Raw genomic sequence first — 27,024 nt, forward strand, 5'->3', positions numbered from 1 at the left:
AATGCTGGGAACTGACAGGCTGAAAGGATTAACTGGAGACAACTAGAACAGTGTAAAAAATGCTTTTTTTTTTCCTATGAAAGAATTTACAACAAAACCAGACACGGGTGGAATTTTGAGGAGCTTGTGGCTCCCTGTGCCTTCGCACAAACCAGTAACAATTGGTTACTCACTGTTTTCATCCAAAGTGACAGCAAACATAATAAATCAATAGGCTTATGCTAAATGGGCTAATATGGACTCCTCAGTTTTCTTTCATAAGGACTATTAGAAAAAGCAAAAGCACCCTTCTTTTTCAAATTATAGCTAGGCACAAATAAGAGGGCCGAGAATAATAGCCTAACTTTCCTCTGATTGCTGCTGTGCATTAGAGACTGTACCTATAAAATATAGCTACATAAAAATTCTCGTAATATTTGAAAATAATAAATATGTTTTCTTCTTTTGTAGACCTTATTGGCTTGTCCTGGGTGTGTTTCATTTACACAATAATGAGCCTAGCATCCCTGGCTTTTGTTATTGTGTTTATACCAGAGACAAAAGGATGCTCTTTGGAGCAAATATCCATGGAACTAGCTAAACAGTAAGTACTGAATATGATTGCATCCCAGTGGTGCCAGAGGCACAAAATCTTTTAATGTCATATGCAAAAAAAAAAAAAAAGCGATTTTTTTTTTTCCCCTGAAAGAACCAGACTCTCTCAAGGCTTCAGCCTGCAAGTGCTGATCTTGGTGGCCCAGCAAACATTAAGCTGGTAAGGACCAGACACAAAAGGGATGGTGGTTTTCTTTTATCAGCTTCACTGTGGTGAATATCAATAGTCAGGCCTGGCTGCCCCTGTGCTTGACTGATTTGTGTTCCCAGAGAGGAGGCAGAGCACACAAGTGACCTGAGCTCTCGTGTCTAGGGTGCTGTCTGCATTGGCCAGCACGCAGGAAGAGGGCAAGAGAGAAGATCTGCCTCAAATACTTCAAGGCTTTATGTAAATTTTTATAGTTCTTTTAGATGGGGATTTTTTAGTGTGTTTCCTGACTCTTGTGGCTCTGTAAGAGATCATACCCCCAAAAGGTTCTTCCAGCATATGTTTTGTGTCCCCACCTCATTAAATAAATATGGTGTGACAGCAGTGAGAGAGACAGACATATATGTTGGTGATGTGAATGGCCCTGGTCCCTCTTCCTTTAATATGGCCCATTCTGACTGTTTTTGTGTGACTTGACTCCATCTGTCCTTTCCCATCCCTCAGAAGCAGAGTGGTCCTTGGAATTACATATCTTCAATAAAAGTAGAACATCAGTTTGGAGAATAAAATTAAACAGTCCTCTGGTATATGCCGTGTACTCACAATCTCCAAATGCAGGTGTCATTGCCATAAATTAACTGGCAATTTTTATTAACAATGTGCTGTTGCCCCCTTCCTTTTCATTTGTTTCTGGCCATAAAAATATAGAAAAGACTAAGCAGGCCTGGTATGTAAAACACAGGACTCTTCTGATATGTTCAAAGAGTCACTCTGCACTAGCTGTTTGCCTTCTTGAATTGGTCTCACAAGTGTTCAGCATAAGGAATAAAAAGGATGAAGAAATCACAGGGAAAATAATCTGGTGACCAAATTTTCCTGGGGCTCAGGGGTGACAGCAGGGCTGCATTGCAGTGAGCAGGCATGCTGCTGCCAGCTACTGCCAAGCAGTATTCCCTGATTAATCAGCAAATTCTAACTTGAGCGGGCAGTGCAGCCTCTTTCACTCCGTCCCTGCCTGGCAACAAGACAAATTGCACCCAGAGAAGCAGGCTTGAAGACACAGGGAGAAATACTCGTACTAAGACACATACTTTTTGATAGTGAAGCCAATTAGCCTGGGAACAGCCTACTGTGATGGGTCATCCTGTATTTGGATTTTTTAGATTATCATAGAAGATTTTTCTAAAGGGTATGCTGCAACTCAGCCAGGCCTGAAGGAGTTTGTTTATGGGGTAGGAAAGAGTGATTTTTTCCACCACAGAAAGCCTGGAATTAATTCTGCTGCAGGAACAGAGGATTGCTGCACTTTCTGCCCTGGAGGTCTCTGATCTCCCTGGGAGCACAACAGGGTGATTACTGCTTAATAGGCTGAGAAATGCAGATTTCTGATGAAGCCGAAGGCTGGCTCTTCCTTTCCTTCCTCCTCTTGAAATAAATAAATAAATAAATAAATAATAACACACAAAGCCAAAGCATGGTTGCAGTGAGCTAAAGAACCTGAAGCCAGGATGGTGCCAGGGGCAGGGAAAGCTGTGGACAAATCTGCCATCTCGTGGGGAAAGGGAGAAGGCTGCAGGCAGGGGCTGGCATGCACCTCGGGCCACCGTGGGAATGCGGCTGATTTTGGTCTTCACCTCGCCAAACTGTGCAACTGTGCAACTGTACTGCCAGCTCCGTATCTAGTGGGGAGAACACTCTGCCCAGTGTATTAAATGGCAAACGTTTTTTTCTCCTTCAGGAAATATGTGAAGACCCCCTTGTGCTGGGTGAGTCAGCGCAGAGAGAAACTGGTGCCAGTGGAACCTCCCCAGAGGGAGAAGGAACAGTTCTACTAGAGCCAAGGGCGGCCAAGGCAGCCTTCGCTGATGGACTGATGCAAAAAATGTTCAGTGATGCTCACACTTTGATGGGACACTCACTACCTTTATTATATACAAGATATTCCCTCTATCATTCTTTAGTAGAGCTTCTTCCAGGGGCGGTTTATGGCCAACATTAAACATCATTGTAGTTTATAACTTATTGGAACACTAGGCTCGGTCTATTTTAAGCCCGAATCTCTCACCTCCCCTGAATTTGCTCACCTCTTAAAAACAGGAGGTGAATGGAAACTGGAATTTTGTGCACAATTCTAATTACCCATATTCAAGACGAGTTCTTACGGGAACAGGTGCAAAGAACTACTGGGATGCCAAGGAGAATGAAAAGCCTGTCTCTTAGCAGGAGACTGGAAAAGAGAGGTCTGTTTAGCCTAGCAAAAAAGGGGCTGAAAGGGGTTAACAGCTCTCTGTTAACACATTAGGGAAATCAACACCATGGAGAAAAAATAGATGACTATGGAAGATACAGGTTGATGTTAGTGCAGAACAACTGGGTATGAACCGTTTATGAATGAATTTAGGCTTGAGCTTAACAAGACAGAGAGTCTTATCCATCAGAACTTGAATAGTTATAACATAGAGCATGTTCAGTTTATAAAAGGAAATTTTACACGTGGCTTCCTGAGATGGCAAGGGCCAGGATTCAGTGACCTAGGTTATACTCCTAAGATATCAAACAGTAGAATTTTTTAATGTGGGAACTGTCACATCATCAACTATTTTAGACTGAGGGTAGCCGTACAGAAGAGGAGATAAGATTTCTTTGACTTTCCAGTCCAGCAAAGTTGGAAGCTGGAGCAACCAGAGTTGACTCCAAAATCATTTTATTTCTCATCACAGGCCACTTTGTCAAAAGACTTTGACTTTTGGATTCAGAAAGTAAGAATTGCATGGTACTGGACAGCACAAAGGGATTTCTGAAACAGTAATCACTGCAAATCATAAACTAAGTGACTCTAAGTGACTCTGGTTATTGCTTAGCAAATGCTTCCCGAATACTTAAGAAGCTTCTGCAAGGGGTTATCTATACCATTCCCTAAAAAGAACTTAGTCTATTTTTTCTAAAAGATGAATACATTTTGGTAATAGAGTGATCAGTAAATATTTTCTAGAAGATAAATAAATGACAAAAGAACCTACAAAACATTTTAAAAGCTTGCCGACTGTCTCAGAAGCCACACAGCGGCATTTCTTCCAGCATTTAATTGAGGAAGCAAGACTGACGCTGTCACCTGGAGTGCAGATACTACTTTGAACTAGATACATGATCCCACTTTATTTGCTGTCTTATAGCATTAAAACCACCTGACTGTGTCCTGCACTAAAGGAACAGAAACAGGAACTTACTCATGTAGGCAAAGTTTTCACCAGATCAGATCAGTCCTGATCAGATCCTAAAATTGTCACACTTCTAGATACTGACATTGTAAAATTTGAAAAAGAACATTATTCATAAGATGAGCTTATTTTCAAAATCTGAGAAGAACCTAGTGAGGCTAAGGACATGATTTACCAGAAGTGACCAGAAATTTAGCTACCTCAGAGTGGGATCCTGCTGATCAGATGTGTACCACAACTTTCCTGTATCACAAGCTTTTAGGGAAGTAGTACCTAAGATCTGTTGGACTTCCCATATAAAGGTCAGGTAAGTGGTCATCACAATGCAGGACTTTTATCTATGCAGATCCTGTGTCATCTAAGACATGGGATACTCTGGACAAAACTCTTCCAGAGCTTTCCTTGTTTTAGATGACATGGGATTTGCGTCTTGCACCAAACTGCCAGGCAACTGGCTAGCTGGTTAGTTTATGGCTGCCTTATTTCTTTTGTCCTTATCCTAGTGCCATCAGTCCTCACAATAACCTCATAAGTGCCACAAGCCTGGGCCAGTTTCAAGAATGCTTATGACGGTGTACATAAGGGTCAGCAAGATACCTTTTTGGCATCCAAAAAATAGCAAGAATTAAGTAAAATCTATATATTTCTCTTCTGATATGGGTACATATGAGCCCTTTCAACATGTTGCATAAGAAGCAATGAGAGACCAAGCACATGCAGGACACACAGATGGCAGGGCTGTGCACCTGGGCTGTAGGCAACTCAGACTTAAGGCCTCACCAGAAGCAGAAAGCACAAGAGTCTTTTGTTCTCATTCCCTGAAGGATTAACCAAACTGCAGGGAATCTGGTGGATTGCCATCCCAAATTAAAATTCCACCCAGGATCTGAGATGCTTACCCCTTTTGATAGATTTTTTTTTTCTCAAAGCCCTCTGTGTGTTTGGTCTTGATTAATTTGAAATTTTCAGTGAAAATCGAAGACATGCTTAGAATTTTGTTTGAGCTCTACAGTTCTGATGTTGACCACAAGAGGACAGAAGAAATGATCCTTTTTGCCCCTCTGTAGGAGAGACCCCCTATAGCATTCCTCTTAGCATTCCCCTGACCTCACCAGAAACAGTTTACTCAATGCTGCAGCATCAGGAATTGGCAAGTATTCCTACAACTTCTAAAAACCACCAGAAAAAGGATGGAAAAAGCACTAGCGCTCAGCCACGGAAAAGTATCATGGCAGCAGGGAGGGGAAAAAGCTGGAGAGCTGAAGAATAGGAGGGTTTGGAGCAGTGGGAGAGAAGCTGTGGATGAGGAAGGCACATGGAAAAATGGGTGGCCTTTTGGCAAGAGGAGGTGAGGTCACAAATTGACTCTGGCAGTGGGGGGAAAGGGGCAGCTGTTTTCAGTGTAGATCTTTTATACAAATAAGGCTGAATTTTTTAACTGAAAATTTCACATATATCTTGGAGGTGTCAGCATTTCAAAAAACAGAAGGTGGCCCAAAACTTACAAGATTTGTGCTTAATTTTTTTAGTTTTGTAATGCTCCGTTCAGAATTCTGATTTTTGCACTCTTGGGATCAACTCAGTCTGTGACACACAGTCTGTTTGGGTTTTGTTTGTTTTTTTTTTAACTATAGTATGCCCAAGTGAAGAGTAGTTTTGAAAAATATCAATGCCTTATTTCTAGAGAAAACAACACATTCTATTACTGAAACTGAAAGAATAAAAAAATATGGGACACATTGTCAGTGCCATGCTTTGCCTGGTGTGTGCCAAGCCTGCTAAGCATTAGCTTAAGAAAAGCAAAGGATCCAATTCATTTTTCTCTTCTCAGTCACCAGTAAAGGGCTGCAGATAAGGTCTGCAAATATTGTAAAGGTTTTTTTTGATCAAAAGACACTCTTTTTTTACAAAATGAACATATTCCACTATCAGTTCTAGACAACATGTAAAATCTTCTTGTTAAAAAACAAGTTCGAACCCACCATTTTTCTGAATTTCTGCATGTTAGTACCTTTCTCAGTTTTTTAGCATCGATGTCTACAGAAGCCTCTACATCTGCTTCATGTTTATGCCAGAAGATGATTACCACAACTTCCAAAACAAATCTCTGTTGTTGAACAGTTAATAAAACCTGTACGCATTCTCACAATAATAAATTTGACTCAGAAAAATATCACAGAAATTGTCTCCCAACCTTACAGAGTTTGGATTCTATAGGGAACTCTTACAAACTTCCCTCATGACCAAATACTTTGTGCAGAAACAAGTAAAAACATCATCTTTCTGAAGAAGGCGTAGTTCCAATAGTGGTTTAACTACAGAGACCCTAATAGGTTCAGTTGCCTCCAAAAGGTGATGATACTTTAGTAATGACTCTTTTTACTCATTACAGTTCAGATTTAGTCCTAATTCTGCTGGTCTTTTACAGCAAAGCCTACACATCTGATGACACAGAGCTGGCACTAACAAACTCATTAACAATAAAAATACAGGGGGAAAAAAAGGACACATCTTACAAATCACATCCCAGGTCTCTGAAGCATTCCACAAAGATTTGTCCCAGATCTCACATTATTCGATATCTTCATTAGTAGACTGGATTACAGAACAGAACATGCTTATTAAACTTGCAGGCAATACCAAATTGGGAGAAACTGGATTAGAATTCAGAGAGCTTAGCAAATTGGTGAGAAGGGCCGAAAAAAGCAGGATACAATTCTGAAAGGGTAAGTGCAAATTTCTCTGGTTGTGCTGCCTAATTACAAATCAGAGAATGACAAAATGGAGCTAGAAACAGTTCTGCAGGAAAAGATCTAGTGGCTGTGACAACTTGCAAGCTAGATGTGAGTCATAGTTATCGTTCTACTGCAAAAAGGAACCCTTAGTGGGATGTGTAAATAGAACTGTTCTCTCTAAAGAATGTGAAATAAACCTTTCATTGCACTGCTAGTGCCACAGCTCAGCACTGTACAAAGTTTTGCATGTGATCCAACTGGGAAATCCAGAAACAAATGAACTGAACTCTAGAAAATGTAGCCAGTGAGAAGAAATGCTGACAGGTGTGTTTAATTCAGGGCACTGACACTCACACCAGAGGTGAAATGCTGGGTGCATGCTGGCTGGCTTGGGGGCCACAGGACCACTGCAGAAGCTGATAGCAGCCCAGGGCAAAGAGCCTTGGTGAGGGGGCAACAGAGCCCCACAGGAGGGAAAGAAACAAAACATCTAGCTTATGAAGACAGGCAGGGGGGGGAAGGAATAAGCAGCAGCAGCAGCAAGGCTTATTCCAGATACAAGTAGGGACCTATTGGTCTAGAGCAGTGATGAGAAACATATTGCTAACACTGCCAAATGATCCTAAAATTACCAGATATTGATCCTGCTCCAGTATCTTCCAGTTTAGATCACTGAAAGCAGGGGAAGAGGGGAAGAGGGGGACTACAGACGAGAAAGAGACTTTCCTATATTCAGCCACAGCTCTACTGAGTTTTTTTTTTTTAAAACAAGATTTAGTAGCATCATGACACTTTAAAAAAAAAAAAATCATAGAATTGTGTGTCAGAAGTGATCTCAGTAGGTCTGCAGGCCAACCTCCTGCTCAAAACAGAGTAAACTCTAAATTCAGACTAGGTTGTTCAGGGCTTCATTCAGTCAGGTCTTGGAAACCTCCAAGGACAGAAATTCCAGCACCTCTCTGGGCAACCTCTTCCACTGCCTGGTTATGCTCACAGGGAAATCTTTTCTTCTTTATAGGCTAAACATCAAAAAAATCCTTCTACTGAAACTGGCGATCAAATACGGGGATCTAGTGCAGAAGGGTATACATCCTTCATCATCAGAGGTTTTAAAGAATATTTATCACAAACAGTTTGAGGCTCCAGTGGAGCTAGAGGGATAAGTGAGCATACACTTTAAGGAAACTTTTAACTTTATTTTCTATTATTCTCTTTCTCAATACTACCTTGTATGCAAGTTTAGTTCTGTGCTTTTTGTCTCCTTTACACATTGTTACAAAAGGCCTCAACCAGAACTAAAGCTAGCATGGATCTAAGCAGCCCTTCATCAGAAACTGTTCCTACTTTAATTGCAGCTTATTTATTATCTTCCATTTTTGGTCTATCAGGCAGATTTCATACTATTTGACAGTGCTAAAACAAACCAACCAACCAACCCACCCAAAACAAACTAACAAAAAAAAACCAAACAAAAAACCACACTTCTCTCCCTGGATAAATCTAGGGGGACACATATGCTTCACAAAAGCTCCACAATTTCACTGGTAGCACTCAAGTATTTTGCCATTTGTTCAAAAATAAAAAAAGGCAAGCCTAACCTAAGACACCTATTGTAGTTTTAATGGCCATTCATCAGTTTAGGTCTGCACTTTGTTCTTGGAAAATCCATTACTTTTTTTTTTTTTTTTTAACTGTAATAATAGTACATTAGTGTTCCCAAATGCTGGTTTGTCCATTGCTCCCTATGACTTTTCATATAACTCTCATTAGTGTCAAGAGTGCCATAGTCATCCTCTACATAAATTGAAATGTTCATCCATACCAAGTATTCCTTTATGAGCTCTTTATCATGAGTTCTATGACTGTGGAACTCAACTTAGTATTTCACTGTTAGAAATCCTCTCTTTTCCTACCTTCGTTGATCGAAGAAGGACTTTTATGAGTTCATCACTTATGGCTCTTGGCAAGTTGTTGCTTTCTGTTGCTTCTTTCATTTGGTTCTGCAAGGTTTGATTGAACATTTCCCACATTATTCCTTCCTTTCCACAACTTCTGCATGAAGTCACGGGGGATGGCCCCAGCTTCTATACCATCCCCTCCAACAAATTAAATACATTATGCTGGTCATTCACTTCTTTAGAATATTCCACCATTAGTGACTTCCTGTATTGTAACAGCTCATGGTTCACTATTGTCACGACCCTGTAAGACAGTATATTACCTGCAGCACATAAGAATAGTGTTACATTTCTCTTCAGTCAGATAGGGAAAAAAGACATACATACATTTATACATATTTATTGTATCTTTTTAAAAGTAGCATTTGCAGTTACTTTTAAGCATTCACCTCTTCTGCTTCAAATGTGCACGTACTGAGAGAAACAGATACTGGCTTCCAAGTCCAAGATTAATACCAATACATGCCAGAATTAAGCTTCATTGCTTGTTGGCAGTTCCTGTCAAGATAATATTATACAGTAACAACAGTGTAGAAAAGGACTGTGTTAATTCTTCAGCAATAAGCTGACCATAGCATGACCATACCATCTTCTCAGAGTTGAAGTATAACAACACTTTCCTGAACACTGAAGCTCACACAACTTTTTTTTTTTTTTTTCCTTTTGCATCCAGTAGGTGGACGGGACAGTTGATTTTTCTACAGTAGCTTCTTTAGTTGATAAGAATTTTCCCATCATCTATAGGAAAACACTTGTTGTAGACCTTTATACTTAGAAATGTCTTCTCTTCATGTAACAGCAAGAAAATGCTTGAAACCTGGCATGTAGTTGAGAGAACTAGGAACAAACCAAATTTCATCTTCAGATAAACATACGTAACTACTATAGAATTCAATCTAACCCACACACAAAATTTTACACATACTACAAATAGAAACAGAAGGTATCAGCAAAAGACTATTCTTACATTGTTTCAAATTAATTTGCAGCTATACAATTTTAACTGTAATAGAAAAAGGGAAAGGAATATAACAGAACAGGTAAGAAGAGAAATATTTTCCAAACTTTTATTTGTGCACATTCATCAGGTGAAAAAGATAACTTTTACAGCTTCTTTGGTGCCCAATATTCAACATATAAAAATGTAAAAGACCATTCACAAATAAAACACAAGCTCAAACTAAAAAAAAAAAAGTTTTAAAGGTAGTGCACATCGTGACAGCTTTGCTTATGAATACACAGAAATTACTGCAAAAATAAATAGAATGTCTTTTTAAAAGCAGCAATTTCATATCTTGTAAACTTCCGTTTTTACAATACAGCACTGTTAAAAATAAAATCCAAAAGGACTGGAGTTTATACTGTGGCCATGAACAAGTAAAAGAGTCTGTATTCCTCTGCTATAGTTGGTCCAGTTTTCCTTTTTGCTTTTAGTCCAATGTGCAGCAGTCTTTAAAGGTGCTTGGTTAGGGAACCTAACCATTAAGTGGCAAATTACAAAATTTATTTCCTGCTTTCAAACACGAATGGGTAAATCTGTTCCACAGCACTGGCAACAGCCTTTACGTTTGGCCCTGAGACATATTAAGAAAGAAAGAAAAAAAGCAGTAGGAAGAGAAAATCAGGGCATCAGTAAGTAAAACGATAACAGCAACTTATTATTTCTGACTACCACAACTTTATACTGTAGACAAAAATAATTTCTCCCACATTTCTCCCAATTCAGGAAAGTTTTCCTCTCATCACCTTTCTTATCTATAACAAAAAGACCCATTGAACCTGTAATATGTTCTGAAAATGGGTCAATGGCAGAACTACAAATAAATAATACTGTCATTTCACTTCATAACAACTTGCATTATTTTTGATTTACTGACTTTAACAGTCAGCCCAGACAAGAAAGCAGAGGATGAGCGACAGAGGTAAGGAAATACTTTTACTTCTGCTGTTCCTTTAGGAATTTGTATTACTCAAAGCCTAGCCACCTCTATCTCTTCTTTTACACAGCTAACAAAGAAAACCATTGCTAAATGATGATGGATTTAATCTAAGTATGTTTCAAGCAAAATATATGTTTGAAAATTATAGCCTATTACTTTGTAGTCTGGATTTTGGAAATAGCTCTGCCACCAATCTCAGGGCAAAACCTGTAATCCAGGGAATGGCTGTTTTCTCAGATTGAAGCATCTGAAGGTTGTCTAACATGATCTATGAACATTTGGGGAAAGAAAAGGAAGAATGAACAAGCAGTGATTTCTAATGATACCAGACCATTTTCTATAGTGAACAATTAAGGCTGCAAATGACTGAGCAATAACATGCCAGAAGAAATTCATCCTGGATAGAAGTTTAGTGATGCAGATAAATCAAAACAGCAATTACTCACGTGCTTTAATGCCTGTGAAATCAGTTTCTTTTTACTTCGCTTTAGACTTCAAAAGTTTCTTTCAATTATAGAGATACATTCAAGAATGGCTTCCAAAAATCATAAATAACCTACTTATTGGTTATGTTTCATTTATGCATAAAGTTTGGGAAATGTTGTTTTAATCAGAATGTTTAGTCAGAAAAACAAAATGGAATGGAATAGGATTCTTCCTGCATTTTCAGACTTTGCAAGTGTTAAGCAATTAAACAAGCCTTGTGAAAGATACTCTGCCTAGAAATGTTTTCTGCTTTCTAGGCAGACACTTCATCTTCCTTCAAATTGTCTGCTATTGTAGAAATACAAAGTCTAGAGTAAGACTTCAGAAAGCAGCAGTATGAGTAGGCAAGTAAGTTTTGTGAAAATAATGCTACTCCCTCCCTGCAAAATTGAAGAGATGTAAAAACTAGAACATCATGGCAAGGAGCGTAAGAGAAGACACCCAAAAAAACAAAAAAACAAACACCCCCCCCCCATTGCTTATTTTGAAGGAAGAAAAATTAACATTACTGATACTTCTCCTAACTTCTACCTATTACACATCAGTTCTTTCTATTTTCTTTTCTCAGTAAAACAAATTTACTTTTAACTTGTCCCATTTTAAAAAATAGTTTCCTGTATTTGTATAGCATTTCTAGCCCTATATTTTGAAGAGAACTCTTTAAGTTAGTTACATGAAATGTACTAATATCTTCGAAATACAAAGAGTCAAAAGGAACCTCACATTAACACATTTGAGAGTGTTTCACGCTTGGGAGTACAGTCAGGTTGAGCACATGATTAAAAGCAAATTTTAAATGAAAAGCTTAAGGCTGGATATTTATTTCCTTAGAAGAAAGGCCTAGGCAAAACAGAAACTTCGAAAACCAAGAGATCTGAGGTATTTAAAATTCATTGGAACAAGTGAACTAGAAGGAGTAAATCTTTGGTGTTTGCCTTATTTGCCTTAATATTGGAAAGGATGATTTTGGAAATGTGAAAGTGATTTTTGTCCCATAGGTATAGTAACAAGAATCTCACTGAAAAGCTAAATCTCATTAGGAGGTTGATAGGATATGCTGAGAGTCTCAAGCTACTGCAGGAATCCTCAAGCTTCTAATTTATTTTTTAATTTAATTTCTCATTTTGGCTAGACCAGTTGTTCTGTTCAGAACAGATACCACAATCTCCAAATATTTTTTACCCCTATGATTTCAGATTTGCAAATTTTGGGGAGTTTGTCTTCTTAAAAAAAGTTCTTCTGATAACTCTGTGAGAAGTGATCCCCATTAAGCCTAGTTATTCGTTAAGGAATTAAGATGTGAAAATAAAAATGCCTACACATGATTTCTGATACCAATATCTGAGCTCTAACAGCCATAAGACAGAATTCCAGTTAACCTGATACTGGCTTGTGTAAGCTTTTGCTTGTTTCTTTTTAACAGGTATTTTCCAAAACATCAGACTTTTCCTATCTGGAAAACTGTGCTGGACACCTCATAAGTAAACTTGGCAGAGAATGGAAAATGAAAATGAAGAGGAGAGAGGAGAAAATATGGCATGGTATCTCCATAAATTAGGCTAAGACACAGGACAATTGGGAAAAATCACTGATGCCTATGATCCAGGTGGTGGTTCTCTCACAATCAAGCGTTAACAGAAGACAGCACTCATGTGAAGAACCGCAAATATTAGCCAGTTTTGGTTGTGACAAAATGCTACTGCTATATTATACATTTCCATTTATCTCCAGTTTAAAAGTATGCATTTATAACAGAGCTGGTGATGCTACATGCAGTGTTGCAGCATTACACAGATGAAAAACAGGCAGAAAATCCAAACGTTTACAATATTTAACTAAATAACAAATACCTTGCATTCTCAAGTAAAAAGTTTTATTCTACTCTTTGTTTTTATAAAAAATTGACTATGATCATTCTTACTGAAATAATCTCTTTTTTTGGCTACCAGTAATAACATATTCTCTACACTTTCCCTACAACTATTCAGGCACCTTCATTCAGAAAGAAATTAGATTCTAGTACTGAGAAACAAAATACCTCAAATGTATCTTTTGACTGTTTTGAAAGCCTTCCTTTCCTAAGATGACTGGTCCTAAAGTTAAATACTCCCGGCAAGTTAAATATTTATTTTTGACATCAAAATACCTGTAACTGTGATACTGCCTGTTGAAAAAATCTGTAAGGTAGCTCTGAGAGTTTTTATTCTGTAACACACTGCAGGATGAAGTTCTGGTTCATAACTAGAAAACAAAATAAAAGGTCAAAGGTAAATCTAGAACTAAAAAGAAAAACTTAAGAAATATACCAAGACTATAAATGCTTAAAAATCCTACCGTACCTCGCATGAGGTCTGTTATTCTTTGTAAATTCTGGCAATCTGATCTCAAAGGGCATGTTGCACACTGCTAAAACATTCACAACTTTAAAATCTGTGAAAATTACCTTTTCGAAAGAGAGGAAAAAAGAGACTTTAAAAATTCAGTTAATAGAAAGGCAGATATATGGGATGCAAAAAACCATACATTTGAAGAGTTTATTTTGTTGATATTTCAAAATGAAAATCTGGTAATTGATGCATTTCTAATAGGAATCTAAATGGTACTTACTGGGCTCACGTTGTATAATAGCAGGATAAAGTAAGCAATAACTGTTGAACGAGGTATTTCACGGCTGCGTTATGTGGTTATAGTACAGTTTACATCAAAAATGAGACACAGGAATGATTCACATCTCTGTACTAAACACATCTGAACTGAAAATAAAGTAAATTAAATAGCTCCTGGGACATCAAAATAAGCAGGGAAAGAGCTTAGATTTCATTGTTACAAAAATTTTTTGATGTAATTTGGAAAAATGTCTTTAATGTCTTGTTGTGATACACCACTTTTACTACAGGTAAGAATAAGAAAGAAGATTAAAATTGTTTTGTTTCAATTATCCAGTGGTCAGTATGGAGAGCTGGTTTTCACCCCTCTGCTTTCTGAAACCAAGCCAAAACTATTGGCTTTCAGTTATTCTCTGCCCACAGCCATTTTGTGTGGCAGTAAAATTGCCAACAGACAATTCCAAGACAAACCAGAACAATAGTGAGAAGTCAGTGCTGCCAATATCACTGAAGAAATTTTTGTTCACTTTCTGAAAATGCCTAACCTTACAATGATCATTCCTTAGTCAAAACTTTTTAAAAAGTAAACGAGTGAAAGCAACTAATCCTTATAAAATGTAAACTATCAGTATAGCCTTCAAAATATGTTCCACCTAAACTGACAACTTTATTATAAAGTTGGAATTTGGTCCCTCTATCCTGGAAGCACTGCTCAACTCACTGCTTGCATCTTCCACTCCACAATGGGTTTAATGGGTACATTTGTAACAAGTGGCTGAATTCTGCTCTCAGTTTGCTATAAGGCAAAGGGGGTAGTAAGTCACCCTTACCTTTAGGTATTATAATCAAAGGTTTTTATTTTTCAAAAAGGACAGCCACCATGTCTACCTAATTGTCTGCTGGTAAACTTAAACTGTGTAAACAGCACAATGGGGTACCAAGAAGTTCTAAAATGACATGTTTTAGCACTCATTCAAGCTGCTGTCTTTCAACCCTTACTATCAAGTCCAAGCAAGTGGTGTCTTTGACTAGCAATGTCAACCCAAGCTCAGAAAAAGAGGAGTTTCATATCATTAGTATTTTATTTGGCTTATTTCCTGGTGCATAGTACATGAGCATTTTTCTTCCACTTAATTAAGAAGCTCAAACTTGCCCCAAACAAGACACACATATTTTTTATTCCACCAGAAACAGTGAGGGGAAATTGTGTTCAAATGACAGGTTTTGCTCTCCAGCACTTCTTCCAAATAAATCCTCAAGGTATTATAAATTCTATTTACCACATTTGCAGGTGGTTCATTTATGAAATGACTGTTGTTGTTCAAATAGCTAGTAAAGAAGCAGTATTCTGAACTGCCAAATGAAACTCAAATCCACAAAATGAAATAGCTTCTTTGACCAGTACCTGGAGAATGTATGCTGCTACAAAAGGAGCATCTGAGTGAAAACACACTGGCTGCTAAATTGTTATGCTACCTCCTCTCTGTTTCTTTCTGAAAAATTGACTAGCAGCATTACTTGAGTCATGAGAATCCTTTTTCGTTATGATTACCTGAAAACCTAGTTTCTGTAGACTACGAGCTAAACGTCTGGCACCAAATTTAGCTTCTTCTTCACTATAAAGAAGAAAGACAAAAGTCTAGTGTTACCAGAAGCACAATATGTATTTGTGTGCACACATAAGACAATAAACACTCAGACTACCCGATAAACACTCAGACTACCAAATGAAGCATTCAGTTATGTACAGTAATGCATGAACTATGTTCACAGGGACAGCCTTCATTTCATCCTACTGTACATATTACAGTATATTTTCCACTGTCTAGATATTCAAATAGCATCCCTTATGTCCTATTTAAAGAATATCTTATCACTCAGAACTCCAGCTTAAGTCAGTGGGAGCTGAAGTGGGAACTGTATTTTGATCATACATCATACTAAATACTGATTAAATACAAATATGATCACAGGGAATCTGAAGTTGGCTATCCTGAACCAATGGTCACTTTTCAACCTACTCTCCTTTAAAATAGGCTTGTTAACTTCCCTGGAGGATTAGAAAAGAAGGCAGCGTTTATGACACATTCATACCAGTAGGAAGCATCAAATAAGTTTAGAAAAAAGCTCCCAATGTGTAGTAACCAGTGTGCAGGGCCACAGAAAAAAAGACAAAACTGTATCATATAAATGCTAACATTGACTAGCCACCTTCCATTTTGAGGCAGAGATCATGTACAGAAAGTATGCAGATTTACCACTCTACCTTACCTTTACTCCACAGTGTGGACATATCTTATAGGAATTCAGCTATTAGAGTTTAGCAAGCCTCAGCTGGACGTATCTGAACTAAGAGTTTGCTTTTGTTTCTTCCCAGTCCCTCAACAGCATATAACTTGATTAAATTCAGGTAGATTTTCATGAAATAATAAAAGAGACACCCTTTCAGAATAGATCATCCCTTCCCAAGTTTCAAGTTCTGGCTAAAAAAACTGAATTCTTAAGAGTCCTCAAAAGAAAAATTCCAGAATTTTCTTCATAAAGTAGTAGTTTTCCCAGAAGGCTGAACTGTTGTTGCTCAAGATTTCAAGTTAGTTCAAGGTAGACACTTAGTACAGAACACTTCCACACTACTCAGCTTGGCAAGGATCTGTGTGTGACCCAGCATGAGGCAATCTTAACAGCGGCAAGTACAGCCTCTTGCTATCCTTTTCATTCGCTACATGACATTTTAAAATCCACAAGATCTTCAGCTATAGAAAGGCTCTTCATGAACTCACCTTGTGGCTCCTGTGCAAATAACTTTTCCTGAGGACCAAATTGTGGCCGTAATCCTAGGTTTCCTAAGCTTCATTAATACTTTCTAGAAAGAAAAGAGGGGAGGGAGGGAGAGGGGAGGGAGGGAGAGGGGAGGGAGAGAGAGGGGAGGGAGAGAGAGGGGAGGGAGAGAGAGGGGAGGGAGAGAGAGGGGAGGGAGAGAGAGGGGAGGGAGAGAGAGGGGAGGGAGAGAGAGGGGAGGGAGAGAGAGGGGAGGGAGAGAGAGGGGAGGGAGAGAGAGGGGAGGGAGAGAGAGGGGAGGGAGAGAGAGGGGAGGGAGAGAGAGGGGAGGGAGAGAGAGGGGAGGGAGAGAGAGGGGAGGGAGAGAGAGGGGAGGGAGAGAGAGGGGAGGGAGAGAGAGGGGAGGGAGAGAGAGGGGAGGGAGAGAGAGGGGAGGGAGAGAGAGGGGAGGGAGAGAGAGGGGAGGGAGAGAGAGGGGAGGGAGAGAGAGGGGAGGGAGAGAAAAAATAAAATCAGTGTTAGTTCAATTTCATACTGAAAAAAACCTCACTGCTATACTAATAACACTTCCGTTAATTTTTGACAGCCTTGAACTGTTCTTCCATCACTTTCAGTAATTAAAAAAAAAAAAAAAAAAAAAAATCAGTTGTGGAGAAGAGCAAAATAAATCTGCAATATTTTAGCCAGTGGTTCAGTGTTCATGTAACAGATTAAATGAAGATATTTTCCTCTGAATAAGAAGTTGAAAGCCATGAGCATTGTGCTGCCGACTCCTTTCCTGAAATGCTGTTATCTTGTTTATAAATAATTCTGATGCAGATCTGCCAGGCAAGAGACAAAGGTCAGGTGAGATTCATTCAGCTCACTCCTCCTTCACACACCTCTGCTGCTGGGTTACCTGTTACAGATTAGTTCTCACACAGAACTGCAATCTCCTCTCCTGCTCTGTGACCACATCAGACATGCAGGAGGGGGTATAACTTCGGGGGGCTTAAAAAGGCCTCCCAGAAGACACATGCCATAGCTGCAGTCTAGTCCTGTGGCTTCTCTCCCTTTGTATGACCTGACACAGCATTATCTCACAAGTTAGGAAAGAAGATTGTTGAGAGATCTGCCGATCCAAGTGCTAAAGCTTTCCCATATCTTTAGAGTATGTACCTTTGTATTGTTTTCCCTCTTTTCCCCTGTAGTAGGATATTTTCCGTTTGTCACCCTCATTTTTAACTGCAGTTGCTTTACCTCATTCCTTGATCTGGAATAAGTTTTTCCCCCTTTAGTGGATCTGAAATCTCTCTCTCTCTCTTTTTTTTCTTTATTTAAACCTAACCTCAAAATAAAATACATTCTGCTTAGTATTTATTTGCTTGTCATGTAAAAGTTGCTTTCATTCCAACACACTGGTATTCATGTATGACAAGATTAAACAATACCTTTTTCAAAATCATTTTCCCCCTTGTTAAAGGATGGTAACTGACTGAATTCAGCACATTCCTGTTTCTCAACTTGTAAGCAGCTACATACATGCTGGCATCTGGATGTTATCAAAAATGCATTTTTTGGATATCGGAACATATTGTCCTGACAAACACATCAAATTTTGGGAGGCAAGATGGACCTGGAGATATAACAGGTATCATCGTATATCCAATATTCACCTCAGGAGTTGCACAGACCTAAACTAACAGCTTCTTGCAGTCTTCTGAGACACAGACCCCTCTGCCCTACTGTAGACTTAGTATATAATGACAGATGAAATGCCTAGCAAGACAGAAATACAAAAATAAAACCATTCTGTTCTCTATCCAAAGGCGCAAGAATGTTTAACTTAAGGACATTTGTAAAAATAGATATTTGAGATATATTGAATCTCTTACCCCAACATCACGCTTGTATATCACATTTGCTCCCTCTAATGCAATCTTCCTCAAGTTTAAATGACATCTTGTTCTAAAAACACACACTACGTTTGTGATTAAAATGTCCAATGCAACATCACTGTCTGCATCCATTGGGGTGATTTACAACTCAGTTTTCCCACCAGCACACCATGAAGATCACATCCTGAGAAGAAAAATGATAAAATTAAACACACCAGCAGAAAATTGCCTATTAATACTCTCATTGCATACATCAGTCCCTTAAATGAGACAAGGAGCAGAAGTGACTATATTCTGACTCATTTAAGTTAACTGGAGGGTGGGGGGTGTCTTGCATCCTGTATGACAGGAAATAGGAGGTTATTTGTTTAAAGCCATGTTGCCAGACTTAGGAGAAATAAAGTGTTTATATATAATAATTAGACTTACTGGTCAAATATGTTACAGATCTTATCCACTTTATTAGGATGCAATAAAGGTTACTAATGCTATTTCTGTAGCTCCAATGGATAATTTTTCCTCAACTCATTTGAGAATGTTGTTAGGCAAATCAAGAAAATGTATATCTCTCATTGTTTAGGTTGATAATTTTAAACAACTTGGCATTTGTGTTGGAATGGATGAGCCTTCTGAATAACTTTGAAACTAACACAGGTTACACAAACTGCAGCCTGTAGAAAGCCTGCCAAGACAGCTTAGCCGTCTTCATCCAACACTCTTGGCCTACCCCTCCCAATACGATGTGGGCCATACAAATTGCCCTGGTGGCAACAGCAACCTACACCAAGCCACAGGGACCTCTCATCCCCTTCTGCATTGCCCATAGGAACTATGTAGAATGAATGTACTGTGTATACATTATACTCATTCTGCACATACACAGTAAAATCAAATATTTTTGAGGATGAGCCTAAGTTACTGTGAAGGTACAGGATTGTTGCCCTGTGTATGCACACTAACCTTAAGGCAGTCAGCAACCGTTCAGTTTGCCTATGCACATTAAATGTGACACTCCTAGAAACACTTCAATCAGGGGAGGAGGACTTCAAGACCAGGAGTTGGGCTACCAGCTGCAGCCCATCCTGAGACTGTCTGACATCACTTCTGTAAGCATGTCAAAGACAAGAGAGTTGACATTTCAAATACTTTACCTGAGATTTATCTGAGGAGAGAAGAAGAGGGGAAAAAAAGTGGAGGAATATTGGTATATAGTAAAAAGGACCTATATCAACATATTGCAGTTTATTAAGAATTTTTTCTTTGCAGAAGAATGTAAAAACCTTAGCTCTATGCCAAGAGAATACTTTTAAATAGAGTTATTTGCTGTCAAATAAGTGCATTTGACAAGTAGCTTAAGCAGAGCACAAGCTAGGAAATAGAAACAACAACATCTTAGACTGCTCTTCATCCATTCATCTGCAATTTTAATAATATTTCATCCAAAATGAACACAACAGAAATCAAAGAGCAAAATCAAAGAAGAAGAGTCAGATATATGAAATTCTCTACATGGTCACTGCCATGAAAGAAAAGAGAGTATGCATCAAGAATATATGCATTATAGTCTGTTATATATCTCACTTTGGAACATTTTGGCCTTGTATTATTTGTCAGAAATCTGCAAGGTACAAAGTTAACAATGTTGTTATCATTATTTCTATCTGACTATTTTAATACTGACTTCCTATAGCTCATGCCATAGCTTGTAATCAAGAATTCGCTCAAGGTGCATCTTTGACGATAACTGAATGACAGAATTGCAACAATTAAAATATAGAAGTGATAATCCACCATGCAGATGTGCTTTATGTATGGGATCAACTGCTGTAAAGTCAACTGCTGTAAAGGCTGTCTATTTTACTCTGTAGCTGGATCCCTGCCTAAAGAATTATTCCACAGTATTTTGCTTGTCCCATAAAAGAAAGGGGAGACAGGTGATAACAGAGAAAAGAGATAAAATATAAAATCAAAGGTCACATTGCAGGTGCATGGTGGTAATATTAGGGAGGCAAAGGAGCAAAAAAGAAGAGAACAAACACTAGCTAATTAGTAGTCCAGATTTTTTTTTTTCTTTAAACCAAAAATTGCATGTATCCTCAAACTTCGAAATTACTTATCCCATCTGGTTTTGATGGACTGCTACAGATTGGGTTAACAATTTATGGCACTGGATCCAAAGATAGCACATGTGCAGATTTTGAATGGCATGCAGGCAGCGCCAGCACTGAGCAAGGAGCTAGAACCCACGGCATCTTGAGAGAGGCATTTGTTTTCAGCCCTGGCTCCAACTCTTGGCTTCCGCTGAGTTCACTTACCGGAACCCAGGAACAATTCTCTTATAAGAAAACAAGATACCTCCAATCAGCAGTATCTCCCACTTTTCACTAAATTTCTACTGGCATACTTAATCTCTACGTTCTGAAAGAAGAGTACCAATCATGCACAATACCCTTGAAAGGCTACTAACCTCTAAGTAAACTATAATACTGTATTACAATGTCCCCATAAAATACTGATATATTGTCTTAAATGGATGCTGGGAGAGAAGTCACATGGTCTTTCATGTCAGAGGAAAAGGTGGTTAAAATAGAGGAAAATTACATTTTTGAAAGGATAAGATCTACCATTAAGACCTAAAAGAAAAAAAAAAATCAGAACACTAATATGCTGTAGAACTGTCAGTCAGGATGTTTTCATCAAACCTAGTACATGTTGGTTAGAAATACAACTTACTTGCATAGATTTTAATAGGAGAAAAATTATATTACTGTAATGTACCCTCATTTTCATTAACCACATTCTGAAAGTCCAAAGGACAAACAGATATTTAGGCAGGAGCTTTTTTATTTAAAATGTAATTTTAGCTATAAGTAATACACTAGACTGTTTTGTGACATTAAGTTAAAAAGGGACACAATTTGTTATAGAAGCAGTATTTGAATATAATGTAAAATACTCTGAAAGGTACCTTTATTCTACTATAATGTTATCTGATCTAACAGAGGCATTTCATTATCTGATATTTCACCCAAATGTTGAACACTTCAAATATTCATTACTAAATTTTTCTCATTTGTATTGAGAAAACACTTATTTTGCTGCTGCAAATACTATCAATGATCATTAAGAATATGAATATGTGTCAAAATTTCAAATCCAATATGCTCATTCCTATTTAGTAACACAAACATAATGATAACCTCTTTCAATGCACAGTTCAGTAATACTGGGTAAAACAAAATGGTTCTGTATTGGGAGGTGAAAAAATTGACTTAGACACTACTTTCCAAACACTGAGTGAACTTAATCTCTTACAACTCATACCTTAGATGTTCATTTTAATGTCACAAGCTGTACTGACAACAAAGGAAAGATTCTAGGGAAAAGAAACATTGCTGCCTTTCTTTAGGAGGTCTCAGAGAAATCCAGATTCACAGGAACCACTTCAACAGAAGTGTGGAAGTTAACTGATTAAAAAAAAAGAAGAAAAAACCCCCCCCCACACGCACCATATAAAAATATCTGAAGAACATGTTTATAAAAAGAGTGTAACAATTTTTAAGATATTCTTCGTTATATATATCTCAAGTACACGACCAACTCGAATAAAGGAGTCCTAGCCAACATCCTGATATTCCTCTCTCCCAACTTTCCCTTCTCATCTGTGGTTACTGATGCACCCTACGGTCCCCCTGCTGTGTAGCCCTGAGTCAATATGTTATTTCCGAAAACTTGAATTTCTGCACTTCTGTTTCCTGTCTCTAAAACGGGGAAAGAACTGTCTCCATGCTTTTACCAAGCCATTTTGATATCAAGCTGTAAGGCTGTTGCCGTACATATCTGCCTGTAATTATGCCATAGTTGAGCAGTTACACTTGTAGGACAGAGTAGAAGCTGAACATCAGGTTCTTTCCAGTTCTGGATTTGTCAAATTTCTAAGCTGTTATTACTAGGCTCAACTTATGTTTTGTTGGTTGATTTTGCTCAAAGGTTTTCTTATCCGAGTCTCAGAAGTGTGGCAGCTTAAATCTCATTTTCAAAAGCATGTTTTCAGCTATTAACAATAGACCAAAATAGAAAGTAAAATCATTTACTTTTCCATATGTGGAACATTTATTAAGCTTCATTCAGCTTTCTCCAGACCAAGAAACTAGCTAACTTAGATTTCAAGTTCTCATACATCAGCATAACACACTCTACCCATACAGAGAAAAGCTTAAACACATCTTTTAAAAAGTTTCTATTATAAATTTCCTTGGTGAAATAAAATAATGCTTGTTCTCTATACAAAACATAGATTTTAGGGATACTGCCAGAGCAGTAGCCCAAGAAAAAGAAGAAAGAAAATAACTAGACAGGTGAAGTGGGGTAAGGAACATAAAAACAACAACAAAATCTAATCTCAAGGATATTTGACTCTGAAAATAACATATTCGACACTGAAACTAGAAAACTTCCCACATCAAAATAAGAAATACTTTGAAGGAAGGGGTGAATACTTAAGTTCTTAAACAAAGCATTACCCATATCTCCCCAATTAGGACCAAGGCCATCCTATTTTAGATACTGTATAAACACACATGAAGACACACACCCTGCACTGAAATCTTACAATCTAAAAAAAGACAGCTCTTTCCGTCTTCCAAAAAAATTCCAAACCAAACTAACAACACCATCATCATCAAAGAGAGAGGAAAGGCACTTGGGATGGAGTACATAAACACAGTATTATTTTAAGCCTTTGACTACCTTTGATCTGTGAAACTCTGAGCAGTAAAGGTCGACAGAGAGTATCTAACAATGGTTACGTTAATGTCAGAAGAGTTTAACAAACCCTTCTTTCCCGCACAGTATCAGCATAAGCACCTTCTGCTAGTTATTTTTAACATTGCTCCAAAGCAGTTCACCAACTGACCCCACAAACTGTTCCAACAACCCAACTGAAGGGATAGCTGTCACTATTGCTCAAATAAGTTAGTCAAACTACAGCTTGAAAAGCGTTTTTGAAGAATTTAACAGAAACCTCTGCATTAGAGCAGAGAACACATAAAATAAAAAACAGGAATGAGGAAAGAGTGGATTTCATCCTCTTATTTCAGGTAAATTTCTAAGATTGGTGTTCTGTCCATCAGGAAACAGGTCCCTCCCATGAAACTCTAGAGGTGACAGATCTCCAGTCTGCTTGTATTCCTGTATCCTATAGAGCCATGGTGGTAGGTGGATGATTTCCAAGAACTGAAGGCAACATAGCTACAATCTGTCTAGAAAATCCTCTGACCCAAACAGCTTTCTAAATAACCACCACAGAGCTAGAGGTTCATGCTTTTATTTTTTGTCATCTCCAGTGGCAAGTTACATTTTCCCTAAAGCTAAAGGCTATTGTGAAGCTAATATTCTCACCTTTCAAGACTTACACAGTCATATGACTATTTCCTACTGAATGCAAACAGAGCATCTTCTGGAGAAAACTTCCAAATACACATAAAATGCCAAAATAGAGACTTGTTCAATTAGACCAGTAAACAGAATGATGATACCAGCTACACCATGAGCAAGTAGGACACAAATGCCCAATCCTGCTGCCAAATCTCTTGGATAAGTCTACTATGTCCCCACAGAACCAGGGTCTTCCAACACAAATCCAGTTGCAGGACTAGAGCCAAACAGCTTATCGAACAAGGCCAGGAAGCCTACTTTTAGATAATAATTCATAACACGCCATCTTCCTCAAATCTATCTCATCAGAAAAACCTGTTCACATCCTAGGTCTGAATGACTTGCATCCAATTTTGTGCCATCTCTCCCTTATAACATCAAGTAACAACCTAATGCTAGGCACTAGGAAACAATCCTTTATGTCTTTATGATACATGAAAAACTACCATATATATGATAAAAGTCTGATCCAACAGGTTAGGTAGCTGTTCCAAACTGATCAAAGACTATTAAAAAAAAAAGTTTTGTTGTTACAAAATATTTTAATGCCAGTTAAGTCTCATCTCCCTCTCAATGAAGCATTTACCATTTTAATGTTGCAGTTCAAGAAACAGAAGTATTCTTTCTATTCATACAGTTATGAACCTCACTTAAAGTCCTTCATTTACTAGCCCAACGTCACAACATTCAGGTTTGCAAAGCTCTTCCTTTTTTTTTTTTTTTTTAACTTAAATCCCAGCCAAAAAACTTATGAAATGTTAAGAGAAACAAAACATAGCCATAAGGCCTAGCCAGTCTGACAGCTGCCACTTCCCAATTTTGGATTATTTACCCACTTAGTTACCCGAACTAGAGTGTATTTTCGCAACATTTAACAAGGCTATTAAAAAGCCCTAATCCATCTAATAGATTATTTTGGAGACTTACATAATCACTTTTTTCGTGAGCAAGCCCTTGCCCTTTTGAGAAGCCTCTACCGGTTGCCAGGAAACGGGTCGTTTCCCATGGAGGATGCTCCGATCGTTCTCCTTCCTCCTCTTTCGTCTTCCCTTCCCCCGGCACGGAAACTCGAGCCACAAACCAGTATCACCCCCTCTGCCACCCCGGCGCAAAGCAGAACGGAACCACGGACGAAACCCGACACGGCCACGGCGAGGAGGAGAAAGGCCACGCGCTGCCTCCCTCACCTCAGCCGGGAAACGGCCCCGAGGAGGCGAGGGGGGAAGGGGGGAGGGGCACCGGGGCCCAACGGCCGCCCCGGCGGCGCGCGCGGCCCCGTCCCCCCGCGCAGGGGCTGAAGGTCACGCCGGGCCGAGGCGGCGGCGAGGAGCGCGGCGGCGAGGGGAGGGCGGCCCGTCGGCGGGCGCCAGCCGTTACCGTGCGGGCGGTTGGGCGGTCGGCGCGGCGGTTGGCGGGGGGCGAGGCGGGGCGGGGCAGTCGCCCGCGGCAGCGGCGCGCGCGAGCGGTGGGGGGCGAGGGGCCGGTTGCTACGGGCCCCGTCGCTCGCGCCCTTTGTTGTTCCGGGTCCTGGGCCGAGTCCCTGCGACAATAAACATCCCCCAGCGCCGCGGGCATAGACTCCGCGCCGGCTAGAGCGGCCGCCGGAAGTCTTGGCGGCGGGCGGGGAGGAAGGGGGCTGCGCTAGCAGCGCATTTCCGCTTTCGTCTGCGCCCCTTCTCTGGGAGGCGGGGCGGGCGCTCCCCAGGCCGAAGCGCCGCCCCGGGCGGTTAACGGGCGCCGCGACGGGCGGCCCCGGGCGGCCCCTCCTGGCCCGGGGGCGGTTACTGTGCCCTCCCGTCCCGGTCCCGTGTCCCCGCGCGGCTGCGGCCTGGTTTTCCGTCGGCGCTGGCCGAGCCCCGGGATCCCGAGTGCGGCGAGGTCCTGTGTTTGCGGGGCGTTTATCCGTTACTGCCTAACGGGCCTGGTCGTGGAAAGCCCTGGAGGAGCAGCGCTGTTTCAAAGTTCTCCAGAAAACGTCGGTAGAGGCCAGGCTGCAGGCCTCTTGTCTGGTTTTCTGCTCTCTGGTGCCAGCACTTGCACGGTGAAGTGGTTCTGTGGTTGTGTGCAAGGAGGGCTGGTCTTGGTAAGCTTTGGCAGCCCGTGTATATATGTGCTGTCAGTGCATCCACAGTCTTGGTTTTAGGGCCCACTGATGTGGGCCTGATCATATCCCTGTTGTTTGAGGTAGCTCCTTCTCAGACAAACTGGCAGGAGCAGCTTTGCAGATCAGATGGTGCAAACTCTGCTGTGGTGCCCTGTGTTTCTGTGAGGCTACTCACTCTCAGACCTCTAGTTTGCTGCTCAGGCCTCACTTGCTGCATTACTGCTGCCCACACACTCTGACCAGACCAAATTGTCAGTGCTAGTCTTGACACAGTTCAGTAACCTTTAGTTAGGACTCACTGCAACAACACGCTGCCACTACTGCTGTTACATGCATGCATGTAGCACTGCAACAGGATTCTGGTTGGTGCATTTTCTCATAAATGCTTTAAAGATTTTTCAATTTAAAGCAACATGGTTTAGTACCAGAGGGATGACAGTAATAAACTGTAGTATAATCCCATGGCGTGTGAACAGGTTACTGAACCCAAGCGAAACAAAGCTTTGAGCCAGTGGCCAAATATTCTTGAGGCTGCCCCTGAGGACTGTGTGGCCCTCAGCACTTTGCTGTGTTTTTAGTGTCAAAATGACTTTAAAGTGCTTCTTTGCAGTCTACTAGTATGCAGTTTATTTAATCATTGTAAAGTAGCACCTGGTGCATGCTTTGAGGAGAGACAGGAGGGGACATGAGGACACAATGAGGACAGCTGGGATGGCATTGGTTCTCTCTGTTCAGGGCAGTCCTCCAAATCTGGCATCGTCCCATCTGTGCTGTCTCCAGGGAATGGAGCCTGCAACAAACTCTTCTTGGCCATGTTTACATTTTCTTTTGGAAGAGCTGTTTGTTGTGCTTCAGCTGAGAATGCAGGAACAAGAGTGTGGGTGCATTGTGGCCAACTAGGGACCCAGCACCCAGAATGAAGAATGAAATGGAGTTGTCAGGTCAACTTTAGGTTTATAAAGGCACACCACTCGTTATGTAAAAGTTGTGTGTATATATGTATCTCTACAGAGCAAAGTATTCATGGGCTTGACAGTTTTCTGCAGTTGAGATTCTGTAATTATGTTCTTTCCATTTGTGAAGTGATAGTAGAATAGCTTTAATTAGGGCAGAGAGAACAGCATGAAGCTTAATTTTGAAGGCT

The 27,024-nt window shown here is 39.8% G+C and overlaps 2 protein-coding genes across 5 annotated transcripts in view; one reads left to right on the forward strand and one right to left on the reverse strand.

The window, feature by feature from the left end:
- Positions 1 to 2,714, forward strand: part of SLC2A12 (solute carrier family 2 member 12) — a 35,400-nt gene extending 32,686 nt beyond the window's left edge. Inside the window, exons 4-5 of the mRNA XM_013958955.2 lie at positions 451 to 583; positions 2,481 to 2,714. Coding sequence (XP_013814409.2) covers positions 451 to 583; positions 2,481 to 2,577 — 230 coding nt within the window. The 3' untranslated portion in view covers positions 2,578 to 2,714. The remainder of the gene's footprint in view (positions 1 to 450; positions 584 to 2,480) is intronic.
- A 6,992-nt stretch (positions 2,715 to 9,706) lies between these two features.
- Positions 9,707 to 25,378, reverse strand: TBPL1 (TATA-box binding protein like 1). 4 transcript variants are annotated; one of them, XR_001294889.2, is made up of 8 exons: positions 19,301 to 19,804; positions 18,338 to 18,524; positions 16,466 to 16,548; positions 15,238 to 15,301; positions 13,419 to 13,522; positions 13,226 to 13,320; positions 10,750 to 10,861; positions 10,145 to 10,227 (listed from the first exon to the last, which is right to left on the reverse strand). XR_001294889.2 is itself a non-coding variant. In XM_067293697.1 (7 exons), exons 2-7 carry the CDS (start codon positions 18,470 to 18,472, stop codon positions 10,157 to 10,159), a joined length of 552 nt encoding a protein of 183 aa, XP_067149798.1. In that variant the 5' UTR covers positions 18,473 to 18,524; positions 25,154 to 25,378; the 3' UTR covers positions 9,707 to 10,156. The 4 variants fall into 4 exon arrangements, 3 of the variants coding, with proteins under 3 accessions (XP_067149798.1, XP_013814562.1, XP_013814561.1); XM_067293697.1 differs by lacking the exons at positions 10,750 to 10,861; positions 19,301 to 19,804 and adding an exon at positions 25,154 to 25,378 and having other exon boundaries at positions 9,707 to 10,227; XM_013959108.2 differs by lacking the exons at positions 10,750 to 10,861; positions 19,301 to 19,804 and adding an exon at positions 24,704 to 24,923 and having other exon boundaries at positions 9,707 to 10,227.
- Between the last annotated feature and the right edge of the window lie 1,646 nt (positions 25,379 to 27,024).

The sequence above is a fragment of the Apteryx mantelli genome, chromosome 3, assembly GCF_036417845.1.
Source record: "Apteryx mantelli isolate bAptMan1 chromosome 3, bAptMan1.hap1, whole genome shotgun sequence".
NCBI lineage: Eukaryota > Metazoa > Chordata > Aves > Apterygiformes > Apterygidae > Apteryx > Apteryx mantelli.

Excerpts from the sequence above, each read along its gene's own strand:
- TBPL1 (XM_067293697.1), bottom strand. The coding sequence starts at position 18,472 with ATGGATGCAGACAGTGATGTTGCATTGGACATTTTAATCACAAACGTA. Across the intron at positions 13,523-15,237 it reads TACAGAAACTAGGTTTTCAG|GTAATTTTCACAGATTTTAA; the intron begins GTAATCATAACG and ends TCTTTCGAAAAG. Across the intron at positions 10,228-13,225 it reads AGGCAGTATCACAGTTACAG|GGCCAAACGTAAAGGCTGTT; the intron begins GTATTTTGATGT and ends AATATGTCTCAG.